We start from the raw sequence: 17,353 nt of genomic DNA, 5'->3' as shown, positions 1-17,353 counted from the left end.
TGTATGAGTCATTCCTACGCCCCACTCATTTTGCACACCTTTCTCGGTGCCACCAGGTGCGCTCATGGCTCCGAGACACCGCAGACGTACACTGTGACACCGGTGACTCCGGCAACCGTTCGTCTTACCGGTCCAGGGCTCCTGCATGTGGCAAGGGGGAGGGGGAGGGGGGGTATCCACTGCCGCATTCAACACAAATGGCACGACAGCTTGGAACTGGTTTGACGAGCCTCTTACCGTCTCGTGACATCGGGGCTCCTCCCAAAAGCACAGTAGCAGTGGGAGCGGTGGAAAATCCCCTGTATCTCGGGTTGGCTTGGCCAATGTCTGCCTGCACTCCCACGTACCCCTTCCCTCCCCACAACTGTGACCCGTGCGAAGGGGGCCTGTGCGGCCCTTGCCCGCCGCCTGAGTGGGCGTTGCTGATCACTGACGCTCGTGACCGCTGACCGGTGGCAGTGCGGACCGGCCGACGACGTGCCCGAGCTGGACTTCGTGTACGCCGACGCCGACAGCGCGGCCCGCGAGATCGCCGAGCTCTACAGCTTCACTGAGCTGCCGGAGTTCGGGCTCAACCACCAGGTGGGCAGGGGGCGACCGCGGCCGGTCAGGGCTGAGCGGTCGGTCCGGATCGTCAGATGGGCACTCAAGGACCGCCGCCGCTCGAGGCAGGGCGGGCTGGACACGTGTCGGCGCGGCGTGCGCGGTGGGGTTCGCGTTTGTCAAGGTTTGAGCGTTTGGTCAAGGATGCACCGCGGCGCGGTGTAGCGGATGTTGTTGGTCAAGGCAGGCCTTATTGGTCAGAGCGACGGTCAACGGACACGCGCTTTTCTGTCGCCGCACGCTTCTTCTTCGAATGCCTACACTTCCCCTTCTTGAAGCTATACGGCAGTGAACGACCGGAGCCCGCCGACCGTGCGGTTTGACCATGTCCCGCGGTCCATTGTTTTCGGCAGGAGCGTGCCTGTCGGCCGAGGTCCGGTTGTCGCGGTTCGATGAACCGGGTCGTGTTTGCCGGGAGTCCGGGCGGCGAACCAAGCGTCGCCGCTTGGTTCGCTTTGCCTGTGATCAGCTGCCGGCTGCACTCGAGCGACCGTGAGACTTGGACTGTTCGACACATGCCTGGCCAGAATCCGTGACTCACAGCTCGCTGAGATTCCACGCACACAAACAGATACGGCTGTAGGGCGTATACGTGGCGTCCGACGACTTGACTGTCCGTGACGCCGGCGTGTGATCCGCTGCCGGCAGTACCTCACCGACACGGTGCTGGAGCTGGGGCTGGACGTGCGGTGGGCCGATATGTCGGACGCGCAGCGCACCTCCGTCGTCATGAAGCTGGTCGACAAGGTGGAGCTGGCCAGACGGGATGACCGGCTTAAAGGTGGGGACGAGCGCGGTGGAGGACCGGGGTGAGGATCTCAAAGGTACGGACGAGCGCGGTGGAGGACTCAGGTGAGGGTTTCAAAGGTGAGGACGAGCGCGATGGAGGACTCAAGTGAGGGTCTCAAAGGTGGGGACGAGCACGGTGGAGGGCTCAAATGACGGCTGCGAAAGCGGAGGCAGGCGCAGTGGGGGGTTCGCCATCAAACCCCGGAATTGAGTTCACGAGCAAAGCAGCGGTAAGCAGTGTGAACGCCTGGAAAAATCGGCAGTGGCCGGCGTGAGTGACGCAACTCACGCGCTGTAAGGCTGCACGTGGCATACCGGCACGTAGCTGAGCTGCATGAGCCCCGCTGACGCTCGCGGCCGTGGCGCGGCTTGGCCTCGGTGGGGGCACCTCTGGAGTGACGCGGCGCCATGTGAGCGGGGCATTGCTCGGCCGCACGCGGCGCCATGTGAGCGGGGCATTGCTCCGGCCGCACGCGGCGCCATGTGAGCGGGCGTTGCTCCGGCCGCACGCGGCGCCATGTGAGCGGGGCATCGCTCTGGAGTGACGCGGCGCCCTGTAAGCGGTCGGCTTGTGGCCTGTTCCAGCCTGTCGCGCCATCCTGTACGTCAGCCAGGGCTGCTGGGCCGACCTGGCCACCGAACCAGAGGTGCGCGCCTGGTCCCGGCGCAACGTCTTTCTGCTCTACAAGTGCGGCGTGCTGCCTACGCTCGTCGACATCCTCCAGCTGGAGATCGAGTGAGCTGATCCGGGGTGACGTGGCGGCGTATAGGCGCGGTCAGCGCCGGGATGTGCCATGACAAGCACGAGCTTATTGTGCTCGGTGATCTGTGTGGTTGTATACTGCTGGTGCTTGGGTTGCTGTGAATTTTGGATGGCCGTGACGCTGGCGTTGGAGAGGGAGACGGGGATTGACCGATGATTTGTGTTTTTCGTGTGGTTTGCGAACATCTGCCTTAATTTTTTTTCCAGGAACCAACGATTGCAATTGATTGATGTCAAATGTTAGCGATGTACAACGCCTAGACGCTAAATACAAGTTCGGATACGTTCTATGTGTGCAGTCAGGTAGCTCAACGCTCTGTCTTGTTGTGAACGCCCTTGTTCGCTAGCAGCGTTGGCGAATCCGCTCCTAGCCGGGACGACATGTCCACACACATGTAGAGCGGCACAGCTCTGACACAGCTCTGACCCGCTCTGACCCGCTCTGACCTCGCTCTGACCCCGCCCTGACACAGCTCTGACCCCACTTTGACCCCGCCCTGTATATCAGGAGCGGCACGGCCCCGGTGACGGCGCTGCGCAAGCTGGCCGTCTCGCTGGCCGACTCCAGCGACCTGCGGGTGATCCTGAGCGTGCTGTACCTGATGGTGGAGCAGATGCGCACCGACGGGGGCGACGACACGCCGGAGGAGGCGCGCCTGCGCCAGGCCTTCGCTCAGGAGCTGGGTGGGTGAGGTGGCGCCACCTGCTCGAGCGTGCTCGCCGGTGGACCGGTCGCTGTCCCGCCGTCTGGCGGCCTCACTTCAGCGGCCGGCTTCGGGAACATGCACCGCGTGTTGCCCTCTTACATCGCAGCAGGAGGGTGCTGTGTCTTTTCCCAGCAGGGACAAACTTCACGACAGATCGCTGTGTCGGCAGTCGGTGATGATTTGCGTTTCAGAATGCCGCCTGCGTGGTCGTAATGTTTCATACGCGATGTAAGGTTCTTCCAAATGAGGTTTGGATTCCCCCCAGTAGTGGCGAAGACGACCCAACGTCATTGGAATACTCGTGAAGTTGTACGAATATTGACAACTGAGAAGACATTGAGTCGTGATTTGTCTTGTCACGTTGCACGGCCCTTTTCATGGCTTGTCTGATGGTGATCTCCATCGGAGCTGTGCCCTGCTGGAAGCCACGATCTTCGACCGTCTGCAACCCTGACCCGCACGGCGTCTTCTGGCGGTAACGCCGTATCTCCATCCCGCCCCCAGGTCAGCCGCAGGACAACGGCGAGCTGCTGGCCGTCACCCTGCTGGGCATGGTGTCTCGCTTTTGCAGCGGCGCCGCGCCTCACTTCCCCATGAAGAAGGTGCTGCTCGTCACTTGGAAGGTGAGCCGCCGACGCCACCCCCGCCGGCTGCCGGCGCCGGTTAGGTGAAGCTGGGCGTGACCTGCTCCCCCCTTCCGCGCCGGCGGCCGGTGCCGGTCATATGGAGTTGGGGCACGCCCCAGCTCGAACCCAAACACACCCCAACAACCTGCCTGCTCGCCCCCGCCGGCTGCCGGTGCCGGTCATGTGGAGATGGGACGTGACCTGGTCCTCCCCTGCCGGCTGTCGGTGCCGGTGTGGAGCTGGGACGTGACCTGGTCCTCCCCCGCCGGCTGCCGGTGCCGGTCATGCGGAGCTGGGACGTGACCTGGTCCTCCCCCGCCGGCTGTCGGTGCCGGTGTGGAGATGGGACGTGACCTGGTCCTCCCCCGCCGGCTGCCGGTGCCGGTCATGTGGAGCTGGGACGTGACCTGGTCCTCCCCCGCCGGCTGCCGGTGCCGGTCATGTGGAGCTGGGACGTGACCTGCTCCCCCCCCCCCCCCCCCCTCCCCCCGTCGGTTGCTAGCGCCGGAGGGCAGCGAAGCTGAAAGCTTCCCTAGGGACTTGCGGGTGGGGACGGTCCGCAGCCTAATGTCCTATAGAGGATGTGGGAGTTTGCCGTATTGCGTCTTGACGCCATAGGATGTACGGACATGGGTTTCTTTCTGCTTTCCCTGTTTTATCTTCAGCTATTGCAGAGAGTTCCATTGCATATACCCGCCAGCTGTCCTGTCCCAGCCCATAGGCGGATCCGGGGGGGGGGGGGCACGGGGCCATGTCCCCCAAAAAACTGAGAGTATGTTTTGGCCCCCCAGGAAACATCCCCAGAACTTCATACAAGTTTCGTCTACTTGCCGTCTGTTTTAACTTTGATGGTGCGGTAGCAAACAGTTCTTTCCGTTCCGGAAAAAACTTCATGAAGAAAAGTTGGCAGCGATTTGAATATCAAACTAAAACGCATGTTGACGCGGCTTAGTCATGCTCGGCGCAGACATCGTGTTTGATAAGTGCACTGGACGTCGGATCCCACACCAGCCAGCTGGCCACGAACGGTTGCCCCCCCCCCCCCCCCCAAACCCCAGGCCAGATCCGCCCCTGTCCCAGCTTGCTGACCGTCCAGTCCCACCCCAATCTACTCGCCGGCACTCTCCTTTCTTTTCCGCCACGTTGTCCCGTCTCTCTACTGACCTAACCTCCCTCCTCAGGTGCTGCTGCTGACCCTGGGCGGCTCGGCCGAGCTGCGCCGGCTGCGGACGACGGCGCGCGCCGCCGCCGGCCTGCCGGACGTTCCCGAGGACACGGTCGAGCGGACCCGCACCATGCGCGCCTCCAGCCCGGTCATGGCGCCCGCAGACCTGTTCGACCCCAACCCGCATCGGCCCAGGTTTACCAGGGTCAGTGGCGGCAAGAGGGCTCCGTATCGTCCGGGGGTCGAGGGGGCTGCAGGAACGGATGGGCTGTGGGAGCCACGGGCTCAGGCCAGCTGTGGAGGGGGTATACGCTTTTCAGGCTTTGTGCCCAGAGCCGTGTGATTTTGGGCACGTCTGGGTTCGTATGTACATGTGCCCGCGCGTGTGTGCGTGTGTGTCCACGTCCACTGGTCTGAGAAAGGTTGCCCAGCGTGTGGACAGCGTCACTCGCCTGCCTCGGCCGCTCCCTCTCCGCGCCGTGACGTGGACGTCTCCGCGGCCGGCCGGCTGGCGTCTGACCGGCCCGCCGCGCCGCCGGCAGTCGAAGGTGTCCAACGTGGACCTGCAAGACGAGCTGGCGTGCAAGATGGCCGCGCTGGACGGCGCGGAGCCGGCGCCGGACGACGAGGCCGCACCGGGGGCCGAGCTGGACCGGAGCCCGCCGCGCTGCGACTCACCCCGGCCCGCCACGCCCGTCCACCACGGCAGAGGTGGGCTCCGGGCCGGCCGCTGCCGGGGGAGGGGGGCAGCCGCGGCCGCCTCACTGCTGTTGTCGGGTGACGAGTCCGCACCGGCTGTGACCTGTCGGCAGTTCGTTACAGCCCACGGTTCAAGTCATCAGGTAGTGTGCTCTGTCTTCTGCTGGTGCGCAGCCCCGGGCCGGGAGTCTGTGCCCCGATGTTGTCGTAATGTTACTTTGGTTGTGATATTTCTCGTTGCGCGTTGATTTCGACGCGTGCAATATCCCAAACATTCCAACTGGGCAAGGACGTGTTCCGTGACGGTGCCGCCGTCGTCGGCAGCGCTGCCCTGGAAGCCGAAGGTGCATCCAGCGGGACATCGAGGAGTACCTGACCGTGAGCCGGGAGAAGTTCGTCGGCTATCCGTGTGGAGGACGACCTGGAGACGATGGCCGGCCTGCCGCAGCCCATCCTGGAGGGCCGCAGCATCCTCGACAAGGTGGGTCCGTCGGGGCTGGGCGCCAGCCGCTGACGAGCTGAGTCCGTCGGGGCTGGGCGTCAGCCGCTGACAAGGTGAGCCCGTCGGGGCTGGGCGTCAGCCGCTGACAATCTGAGTCCGTCGGAGCTGGGCGCCAGCCGCTGACAAGGTGAGCCCGTCGGAGCTGGGCGCCAGCCGCTGACAAGGTGAGCCCGTCGGAGCTGGGCGCCAGCCGCTGACAAGGTGAGCCCGTCGGAGCTGGGCGCCAGCCGCTGGTGCCGCTGCGGCAGGCGGAGGTTTGGGTAGCTGGGCTGACCCGTGCCCTGTTGCATCACTGTGTGGCCGTTTGGATGTTTTATGTTGTCGTAGTTCAGTTGAGCTATATTCGATGGACGGTTGGGGGGTGTCAACCACAACAGAGTAATGCGATGGGACCGGTCTGAGTGTCGGGGCGTCTCGAGCGTGTCCGGCCGGGTGTTGTTGCCATGGGGCCGGTCTGAGTGTCGGGGCGTCTCGAGCGTGTCCGGCCGGGTGTTGTTGCCATGGGACCGGTCTGAGTGTCGGGTCGTCTCGGGCGTGTCTGGCCGGGTGTTGTTGCCATGGGACCGGTCTGAGTGTCTGACAGTCTCGAGCGTGTCTGGCCGGGCGTTGTTGCCATGGGACCGGTCTGAGTGTCGGGTCGTCTCGGGCGTGTCCGGCCTGGTGTCGTTCTCTGAGTCTCGTGTGCCGGTTTCTTTTAGGTTGATTTGCGTCTCCTGACGGCACGATGAGCCCTCTTTCCCCCTGTGCCCCCTTCCGTCCCAGTCCGTTCATCCGTCTCTTTAAAGGCAGTGTTCCATATTCGTAGGAGGCTTTAAACAAAATGAGCCAGCTTGCAGATCATTCGGCGCAGTCCGCAGCCCTGGCCTTGTTAAGACCTAAACATGTTTAGTTTCTGAGTCATACGCCCGCGAAGATGTGCAGACTATTTGGGGAGAACTTTCAACGTCACCCAGGAATCCATGCTGCCATAATGACGCCATCCAAATTCTGCCCTTCCATTAGCCATGCGGCGATCAAGGCCAATGAAAGTATAGCTGCCGAGTCGTCCATATCTGGCGTTTGTGACCACCACTTCCAGATATAATGGGTGGTGATAGGCCCTCAAACACTGTTGTGCAAGGCACGATGACGTACTCAAACAGTGACGTATTTAGGAGTTGATGTGCTAAACAGAGAAATTGTGTTGTCTAGAGCGGTCTTTTCCACTCGCAAGCATATCAGTTATTGTATATGAGCGTCCTTTATCATATATGATGCTTGCTTCAGTATCTTAGAATGTGAAACATTTTCTTTAGCAACACTGGTACCGTTCCCCTGTTAAATTGCATATTCGGCGAGCGTCTGTACCGGTCCCCAATTGGTCTGTCTCTGCCGGCAGCACCTGTACCGGTCTCTGGCCGAGGTGCAGACGGAGCGGGAGGAGGAGATCAGCCAGAGCCCCTTCAGCCGGCCCGAGACGGACGTGCCCCAGACTCCCGCCGAGCTGCTCTTCTCGGTGGGTGGGCAGACGCCAGGCACCTGAGGGCAGTTGCCCGGCACCTGAGGACACTGCTCGGGACCTGAGAGCGCTGCCCGGCACCTGAGGGCACTGCCCAGGACCTGAGGCCACTGCTCGGGACCTGAAGGCACTACTGGGGACCTGAGGGCATGCTCGGGACCTGAGGGCACTGCTCGGGACCTGAGGGCACTGCCCGGGACCTGAAGACACTGCCCGGGACCTGAGGACACTGCTCGGGACCTGAGGGCACTACTCGGGACCTGAGGGCACTGCTCGGGACCTGAGGGCACTGCTCGGGACCTGAGGGCACTACTCGGGACCTGAGGGCACTACCCAGGACTCGAGGGCACCGCCCGGCGCTTGAGTGTACTGCCCGGCACCTGAGAGCATTGGCTGGACCCTGGGAACACTGTTCGGCACCTGAGGGCACTGCTCGGCGCTGGCCACCCCTGTGTCTCGGAGGAGCAGGCGTAAGCGCTGTTGTTCTTGGGGAGAGATGCGTAGAGGCCAGGCCTGTCCATCGCTGGAATAGGCGGATCACCGCTGGTCCGTCCTCCGCTGGAGCGAGCAGCGAATGCTGCCCTCGCGCGGCCCGAGCATGTGGCCACTGCCCTGTGGAATGAACTGGCCGTGGTGAATGGCAATCTGTCGGTGAAGTGGGCGGAGGCCGTGACCGCTCGTCCTGGGCCAGGGTGGTCGCTGATTGACTGGGAGAGGGGTGGGGGGAGGGGGGCAGAGAGACAGACGACCGTTTCGGGAAGGAAGCAGTGGCACGCGGAGAGAACGTGTTGCGCCGTCCAGTCAGTGGTAGGATTTCCCTGTGGCGAGGGGTACTTAAGCAGAGTTTCATCAGGCATGTTTCTGCTACTCTGTGCCAGTGCAAACGTTTGGTCAAATGCTTTGTTAGTGCGACCCAGCTGCAAAGCTTTGTCATTCAATATAAAAATGCATGGAACTATTGTAAACGGCATTATTCAGACTCGGCGTAGCACGTATACGATAATGTCACCATCAATGATCGCTGGGACCGTGTAGTATGCGCATGCAGTTTGCCTGAAGGCTCGCCCATTTGTTCGCTCATTGGACGCGGACTGATCAGACATGAGTCGTGGATCCATCAGACCGATCTGACAGGCTCGCGGGCTGATCGGTAATGGCTGCCGGCCGGTAGCTGGTGGGAGCTAGCAGCTGGCCAGACCTCTGACCCGACGGCTGACCCCGGCCTTGCGCCGCCGCCGCCGCAGGGTATGCTGCCGAGTTTGCCGCAGTACATGATCGCGCTGCTGAAGGTGCTTCTGGCGGCGGCGCCCACCTCCAAGGCCAAGTCGGACTCGATCAACATCCTGGCCGACACGCTGCCCGAGGAGATGCCGTAAGTGCCGTGGGCGTCAGTTAAACGCCGCCTGAATCCAGGGGAGGGCGTGCAGATTAATGACATTTGGTGTCGTTTGTGTCACGTTTTTAGTTGGAAACTGATGGCGCCGTCCCTGCCTACCGCCCGGTGCCCTTGGCATGCACGCGCCCGTGCCGTGTGCGCTGCTCTCCGTCTCTGGGGCCGGCGTCACGGCTCGCACCTGCCCGTCGCTCCGCCGCCGTCTGTGCCGTGTGCGCTGCTCTCCGTCTCTTGGGCCAGCGTCACGGCTCGCACCTGCCCGTCGCTCCGCCGCCGGCCCGTGTCCGAGCCGGGCTGTGACGCTCCGCCGCCGTCCGTGCTGCAGCATGTCGGTGCTGCACTCGATGAAGCTCGGCATCGACGTCAACCGCCAGAAGGAGGTGATCGCCAAGGCGGTGTCTGCCGTGCTGCTGCTGCTGCTGAAGCACTTCAAGCTGAATCACATCTACCAGTTTGAGTTCGTCAGCCAGCACCTGGTGTTCGCCAACTGTATCCCGCTGGTGCTCAAGTTCTTCAATCAGGATAACATCGTGCAGTATGTCACCGCCAAGAACAGGTGAATGTCTCGCACGCGCGCTGAGACTCTGTTGGTGGTGGTGGTGTGGTCCTTGCTGGAGGGGTTTCAAACTATCTTTTTTATTTATAAGGTGGCCTGCGCATCGTGCGATTGCGGCGAACAGACTCCCTAAGTATGATATGCTGTTATGAGTAAGTAATAAGTATGATATGCTGCTCGCTGGCGTCAGCCGCCGCACCCCTGTCTCGTTGGCGGTGACCGCTGCGCTCCTGTCTCGCCGGCGTCAGCCGCCGCACCCCTGTCTCGCTGGCGGTGGCCGCTGCGCTCCTGTCTCGCCGGCGGTGGCCGCTGCGCCCCTGTCTCGCTGGCGGTGGCCGCTGCGCTCCTGTCTCGCCGGCGGTGGCCGCTGCGCCCCTGTCTCGCTGGCGGTGGCCGCTGCGCTCCTGTCTCGCTGGCGGTGGCCGCCGCACCCCTGCCTCGCTGGGGGTGGCCGCTGCACTCCTGTCTCGGTGTGCCGACCGCTGACCGTCTTGCGCCGGCGCTGCAGTATCCTGGCGCTGGACTTCCCGCGCTGCGTGCTGGGGCCGCAGCCGGAGCTCACCTCCGAGTCGCTCCAGCTGGGCGACGAGCAACCCTTCTGCTGGCGTAATGTCTTCACCAGCATCAACCTCCTGCGCATCCTCAACAAACTCTGCAAATGGAAACACTCCCGCATCATGGTAAGCACGTGCTATGTGTTGCGAATAGCGATGCTCATTTGCTTTGGATTTGCAGACTGAGGACCATGGCCATCCTTCTATACGGTTTCTACTTTCCTGAAGGCCTGCCTTGTATTCGATCTCATGAGTGGACCCGTCACAGTCCGCTGTAAAGTGCGCACTGTTCAGTGTGTGGGGTCTGACCTGGTCCCACCGCTGACCACTTCCGTGCCTTGACACTGCGTGCCGCGTTCCCAGATGCTGGTGGCGTTCAAGTCGGCGCCGATCCTGAAGAAGGCGCTGCGAGTGAAGCACGCCATGATGCAGGCGAGTGGCTCTGGCTGTGCGCTGCTGGCTGGGATCCAGCCGGCGGCGACGCGTGCCATAAGGCCTCTGACGATAAACCGAGACGATTCTCCACACGAGTAGTCACACGAGTTCATGTTCACGAAGCTTGTCATATTACGTCATCAGTTGACAGACTGGCTTGCGAGCGGCGGGTACGGGAACTCGGCAGGGCGTGACTGACGGGCCCGGAGACACGGACTGTAAGCGGCCTGAGGGCGGCCCGGCGGCGCGCCCCTGATGCCTGACGCCGCCGCCGCCGCCGCCGCGCAGGTGTACACGCTGAAGCTGCTCAAGATGCAGACCAAGTACCTGGGCCGGCAGTGGCGCAAGTCGAACATGCGCACTGTCAGCGCCATCTATCAGAAGGTGCGACACCGGCTGGTGGACGACTGGGCCTTCGGCAACGGTGAGCGGACTCGGCGGCGGGCGGCGGAGCGGCCGGTGTGAGGGCGGCCGGGCCGGTAATAGAGCTTGGATGGCGGGGGGGGGGGGGGGGTAGGCTGGCCACAAGCGGTGGTCGCTTGAGTTATGTGTGTCGGACTGAGCCGATGCCAGGCCCGAGCGGTGAAGTCGATACTGATCGGAGACGGGATGCGTGTTGGTGTGCACAGTGCTGCTGGGACCGAGTCCCGAGGCTGACTTTGCTGGTCTGGTGTGGTGTTGTTTTCCAGACTCTGACTTCTCGCGCCTGTGTACCTATTACCGCGGCGGTGAGTCCCTCTGCGGGGACGGCGGACGGCGACGGCACTCTGTGGCCGCTCCCAGGCCTGGTGACCGGGTCACTGTTGCTTGGGACGTGTGTGGCGTCGGACGCTGGGGCGCTGTAGACTAGTCGGGCTGTCGCTGACGGGCCTGTCGTGACCCCTGTGTTCCGGAGCCGGCGTGCTGTCTTGCTTGTGATCAGCGTCACGAGCAGCTCAGGTGATCCGCGGCTTCTGTCGGAAAAAAGTGGTTTTGAGTGCCAGACCTTGTGTCGGTGGTTCCTCCCCGTGGACAACCTGAATGAGTGAGCGGTGCCAAAGGGATGTTTTCGTCGGATTCCTTTTGTCACCTTTGTCTTCGTCGCGATGGGCTATAATGGGTGCTCGTGTAAACTACACCATTGTCTGAGAACACACTGCTCTTTGTCACGTTTTGTTCACATGTGTGACTACGTTTTCAGCTTCTGTGATATGTCATCGGACTTTGTCTCTGATGCTGCCTGGGTCTGTGTATGTTACGTCTGCCTGCCTGGATTTGACGGTATATTTGTGTCGTCCTCATGAGCCCAGTCGCAGCTCAACTGGACCACCTGGCCAGTGCCCTGAACGCCATGTACGGTTCATGGCCGTGTCTTCATACCTTTCTGTGGTTTGTTCGGGCCGCGCAGTTATGTGTTAGCCATCCGCTGGACAGAGAACGGCGCACTGTCGCAGCCATCCCCTGGACAGAGAACGGCGCACTGTCGCAGCCATCCTCTGGACAGAGAACGGCGCCTGTGGCAGCCATCCCCTGGACAGAGAGTGGCGCCTGTAGCAGCCATCCCCTGGACAGAGAACGGCGCCTGTCGCAGCCATCCCCTGGACAGAGAACGGCGCCTGTCGCAGCCATCCCCTGGACAGAGAGTGGCGCCTGTGGCAGCCATCCTCTGGACAGAGAGTGGCGCCTGTAGCAGCCATCCCCTGGACAGAGAACGGCGCCTGTCGCAGCCATCCGCTGGACAGAGAACGGCGCCTGTCGCGGCCATCCCCTGGACAGAGAGTGGCGCCTGTGGCAGCCATCCTCTGGACAGAGAGTGGCGCCTGTAGCAGCCATCCCCTGGACAGAGAACGGCGCCTGTCGCAGCCATCCGCTGGACAGAGAACGGCGCCTGTCGCAGCTATCCCCTGGACAGAGAACGGCGCCTGTCGCAGCCATCCGCTGGACAGAGAACGGCGCCTGTCGCAGCCATCCCCTGGACAGAGAGTGGCGCCTGTAGCAGCCATCCTCTGGACAGAGAACGGCGCACTGTCGCAGCCATCCGCTGGACAGAGAGTGGCGCCTGTGGCAGCCATCCTCTGGACAGAGAGTGGCGCCTGTAGCAGCCATCCTCTGGACAGAGAACGGCGCACTGTCGCAGCCATCCGTTGGACAGAGAGTGGCGCCTGTCGCAGCCATCCGCTGGACAGAGTGGCACCTGTGTCAGCCATCCCCTGGACAGAGAACGGCGCACTGTCGCAGCCATCCCCTGGACAGAGAGTGGCGCCTGTGGCAGCCATCCGCTGGACAGAGAGTGGCGCCTGTAGCAGCCATCCGCTGGACAGAGAGTGGTGCCTGTGGCAGCCATCCGCTGGACGGAGAAAGGCGCACTGTCACAGCCATCCGCTGGACAGAGAGTGGCGCCTGTAGCAACCATCCGCTGGACAGAGAGTGGTGCCTGTGGCAGCCAGCCGCTGGACAAAGTGGCGCCTGTGGCAACCATCCGCTGGACGGAGTGGCACCTGCGGCAGCCATCCGCTGGACGGAGTGGCACCTGTGGCAGCCATCCGTTGGACAGAGAGTGGCACCCGTCGCAGCCATCTGCTGGACAGAGAGTGGCGCCTGTAGCAGCCATCCGCTGGACAGAGTGGTGCCTGTGGCAGCCATCCGCTGGACGGAGTGGCGCCTGTGGCAGCCATCCGCTGGACAGAGAGTGGTGCCTGTGGCAGCCATCCGCTGGGCGGAGTGGCACCTGTGGCAGCCATCCGCTGGACGGAGTGGCGCCTGTGGCAGCCATCCGCTGGACGGAGTGACACCTGTGGCAGCCATCCGCTGGACGGAGTGGCGCCTGTGACAGCCATCCGCTGGACAGAGTGGCACCTGCGGCAGCCATCCGCTGGACAGAGTGGCACCTGTGGCAGCCATCCGCTGACCCCCACCGCGCCGGCGCCTGCGGCTCTCATGGCACCCCTCATGGCACCAGTGCCGGTGGCCCTCGTGGCACCAGTCCAGGTGGCCCTCACGGCACCAGTGCCGGCGGCCCTCATGGCACCAGTGCCAGTGGTCCTCATGGCACCAGTGCCGGTGGCCCTCATGGCACCAGTCCAGGTGGCCCTCACGGCACCAGTGCCGGTGGCCCTCATGGCACCAGTGCCCCATGGCACCAGTGCCGGCGGCCCTCATGGCACCAGTGTCGGTGGCACTCACGGCGCCGTGCACCGTTGCAGAGGTGGACGCGCGGCCCTGGGACTACGAGGCGGAGGAGGGCGCCCTGCGCACCAAGGTGGACCGCTTCATCACGCGCCGCTACAACCCCGAGCATACGGTAACAGGCTGCCACCCCCTCACGGATCTGGACAGGGGGGGGGGGGGGTCTGTAACATGGCGGCGGCGCTGATGAGCTGCGTGGCATGTTACAGTTACTGAGGGCGGGCTCGGTGGTGTTTTCTGCTGCGGGATGCCGGTATGTGTCTCCCTGGCTGATCACTCCGTTATGGAGAAGCGCGCTGTGAGTGTTGTGAACGGACGCGGAGCATCTCAAGCGCAGGCGGCGGCGGCTGTAAGCCGCGCTCGTGCGGTCCGGTCGCTGACGTTGACGGCGCCGGCAGGCGGAGCTGGAGCCGCTGGAGCCGGAGCTCGAGCTCGAGCTCGAGATCGAGCCGACCGGCCGCGAGATGGAGCTGACGGCCGAGTTCAAGGCCAACTACCGGCGCTGGCTGGAGACAGAGGTGTTCCAGCAGAGCATCGACTGGGACAAGCTGATCGAGCCCGGCTACATGGGCTGACCTGAGCAGTGTCCGTTGGGTCGAGGCGCCGCCTGAGCCACGGCGGGGTCGTCGTCCTCGGGCGCTGTACAGTTTTGGGCGGGTCACACAGTCGCTTTTTATGGCTGTGCCGAGCGCCGCTTGGATGGTTGTGTGGCATCGCTGACAGCTTTGAATAATTTGCAGCGCAATGAGAATTGGATGGGAGAAACCAAAGAAGTCCCTTACGCCTCTTTGACGAGGATCAGTGCAACTCTTGAGACTCCGTAATTGCACATTGGAACGCCCCGAGCGGCTGGCTGGAGGGTAGGGTGGTAGGTGATATCCATGGTACTAGTGGTTAACATTATGATGGTTACCCTTGCACTAAGTATGCACTTGAATGTCTGCTTATTGATAACCCAGAGCTTAAGCCTCCGCCATTAAGGCGACCAAGTTACTCGGAGTAGCCGTAGAGCGAGGGGCCGCGCCTCGAACCCAGTCATCTAGCAATGCAGCGCCTGGGCAGGCGGTGTTTTAATCTCGTAGTCTAAGCGAGCCGTGATCACGTGATCGCGGCCCTGCGGCGGCCTATGCGCTGAGTGTTCCCTACGTGACCGCGGGGCTTCCGCCGCAACCCGTGCCTTACATCGAGCGATCCGGCGCCGGAGGACCCCGGATGCGGCCCCGCCGGCGCCGGCCCACCTGTCACCTCTAGTCAGACCGCGCGCGCGGAACGCCTCGGCCGCCCCCGCCCCCCGCCCCTGCCTGCGTTTTGTAACGTTTGGATACTTTGAATACAGGAGTTGCGAGCGACGGCGGCTGTTGTGGCGCGCACGGCCGGCTTGCGCTGTCCGGCTGCGCTTTGCAGACTACCGGCCGCTGGCCGCTACAGAAAGCTGGGATGGAGCTTGCGTGGCTTTCAGCTTGCGCGGTGTGGAATTCTGGACTGTGATCCATTTAGTTTCACAGACCTTAAGCTTGATGTTGATAAATTGTTTTGATGAACAATTCTCTTTCTTTATTTGGCAACGGATTTGCCGATGGCTCCAGGGCCGGGATCCGAGGGGAAATCAGCATGATTCCGGCGGTACCCACACAAAGTTGAATGGAAATAAGTCGGAAGATGATAATCGAATGAGTAGGTCAAATTAGGAAGAAGCCAAAGAGAGAAATTAGAAGGGATAAGTGTTATAAGGGAAAGTCAATGGACAAAAAGTCAAAAAGGACTAAAGTCGACCTGGATAAAGGTCCAATCGACGATAGTCGACGAAAAGGGTCAGAGTTAGATCGATCTCGAAATATAAGGGGTCAGGGTCAGCAGGGGTAGGAGTGGGATTTGTAAATGATATCGCTGACAGCAAATCGACGTGTATAAACGTCGATTGGGGGGATCGAAAGTCAACAAGTAGGTAGCGGAAAGGATTTGTGGCGGGGGAGCTTGATGCTGTGACGTCCGGCCTAACGGGAAATGCTGCCAACTGCGCTCGAATGCGTCCCCGGATTCAATGGGTGTCGCTACCTCGGAGCCCTGGGTCTTCTCATTAGGGCCCGCCCGCGCCCCCGGCCGCCGCTCCCGACACGAAGCCAGCCTTGGCGACCGGGCCATAAGCAGCGCGCCCGAAGCCTATCAGGTAGCCAATCTCCTATGGGTAGCATGCTAGCCTTGGTCTAGGCCCACGAGCATTTCGCTAGCCATTTACTAGGGTGGTTTAACGCAAGGCTCTGGTCTGTGGTTTCCTCTGGTGTTTTGGTTCCCACTTGGAGAGTGCTTATCAATGTTTCACACGGGTCGACTTACACCCTTGCGTTAATTTCAGATTCGACTTTTATCCCTGTCGACTCTGGTCCTTTGATTTTTGTCCTTTGACTTTCCGATTCAATCTATATCCCTATCGAATTTTAACGTTTGACTTTTGTCCGGACACCGCCTTAGGCTCACGTGCGATTTAAAAATGACGGTGTCGTACTTCTGCGTTACTGAGCTCGCCACAGGAGATAGCAGCCACAGTGGGGCTCGCCTCGCAGCGGGAGAATTCAACGCCCGGCAGTATGGTGCCCCCGAAAGTAAATGGTGGAATGTCTTCAACGCCTACGGTCGACGACAATAAAGGGCACGGAGATAGCGACGGTGGAACGTTGAGGGTTATGCACAGTCGGGACACGCTCTCATCTCAGACAGAACATGCCTGGAGTCCGGCGTGGGCAATCTGGAGATGCGAGCGGGTACGGTATTGGCGGCTGCATCTTCGGTGTTGGGCGCGGTCGCACGCCGCTGGATGCCTTGCTGGGTAAGTTCCACAACACACTGCCCCATGTCATGAAGAATGTCGCTGTCTGGATGTCGGCTCACTTTCTCACTTGCGTTATCTCACCTGACGCATAATATGGAAGGTGGTAGTCCGTCCCAAATCGCAACTAATCAGATTTTTTTATCGGCGGTCGATCGGAGCCGCCAACTGGTTGAGGGTCCTCTGCTCCGAGTAAACTTGTTCAGAAGTTGTGCGGAACCGTGCTTAGATGCCATGACAGTTATGAAGGTGATTTGAACGGTGGCATGTGGTGATGATAGGAAGATGCTGCTGCTGTTGTACCGAACACTCATCCTCTCCAAAATTGGTTTTGGTGGTCATAGGCCTAGGAACAGGGGGGCCAGGGGGGCCATGCCCCCCACTTTTCAAAGTGGGGGGCCAGCAATGTTGACTCCCCCCCCCCCCCACTTTTCAGATTAAGGTTGCATTTCGCTTACTTTTGCACCACATTAAACATGCATGCCGATTTACCTAGTCCACCAGCCACCTCCCGTAAGATGCGCCATCTTTTTCGTTTGCGTATTGGTCATCGCTTAGTGTTACAGCCACAGGGCCGACGCCGCACGGCCTACAGACTGCAACGCCGGGCGTCGAGGCTGTTGTTGCTATGACTTGCGAGCGCGCATGTTCAAGACCATATTACGTAGTTTCCTTATCAGTATCAGCTCTGACAGGATCTTGAGCATTTGAAGACAAACATAGGCTAGCCTGTTCCAGCGCCACTTCGCGCTGCTTTAAGGGCTTTTCCGTTCTTAAGGGCCGTTCTTTTCATCAGTGTAAAAATTGCACACGTGAAATATGCGCTCAGGCTTTCCTCTAAATGAAAGATTTGATGTCATGAAGCGTTCAAGGATGCTTTTCCAGAAGCGTCGTCATTTTTGTCCACTCACTGGCCACAACTTAGTATTAGCTGCTACACCAACGATGCGCGACCTACGGAGACTGCAACGCCTGAGGTCGAGGCTTGTGTTTCTAAGATTTTCGAGTGCGCGTGCTCAAAATTACGTCACATAACTTGCATTTCTATTCGGTTAAAGTGTTTAAAGGTTATAA

The 17,353-nt window shown here is 61.3% G+C and overlaps 1 protein-coding gene across 1 annotated transcript; it reads left to right on the top strand.

The window, feature by feature from the left end:
- Nucleotides 1–459: 459 nt before the first annotated feature.
- LOC119108104 (striatin-interacting protein 1 homolog) lies at nucleotides 460–14,804 on the top strand (the record flags this gene model as incomplete). Its single annotated transcript, XM_037231681.1, is given in 19 exon segments — nucleotides 460–582; nucleotides 1,252–1,384; nucleotides 1,978–2,128; nucleotides 2,664–2,839; nucleotides 3,367–3,485; nucleotides 4,670–4,858; nucleotides 5,196–5,364; nucleotides 5,677–5,702; nucleotides 5,704–5,766; nucleotides 5,768–5,833; nucleotides 7,233–7,349; nucleotides 8,597–8,724; nucleotides 9,071–9,301; nucleotides 9,810–9,981; nucleotides 10,219–10,287; nucleotides 10,579–10,714; nucleotides 10,980–11,018; nucleotides 13,473–13,570; nucleotides 13,854–14,804. Coding segments are annotated over 19 exon segments (2,382 nt in total), but the record flags the coding sequence as incomplete, so codon positions are not given.
- Nucleotides 14,805–17,353: the final 2,549 nt, after the last annotated feature.

The sequence above is a fragment of the Pollicipes pollicipes genome, unplaced genomic scaffold, assembly GCF_011947565.3.
Source record: "Pollicipes pollicipes isolate AB1234 unplaced genomic scaffold, Ppol_2.1 Scaffold_6686;HRSCAF=7923_pilon_pilon_pilon, whole genome shotgun sequence".
NCBI classification, from domain to species: Eukaryota; Metazoa; Arthropoda; class Thecostraca; order Pollicipedomorpha; family Pollicipedidae; genus Pollicipes; species Pollicipes pollicipes.
This window is presented reverse-complemented; position numbering and strand designations above follow the sequence as displayed.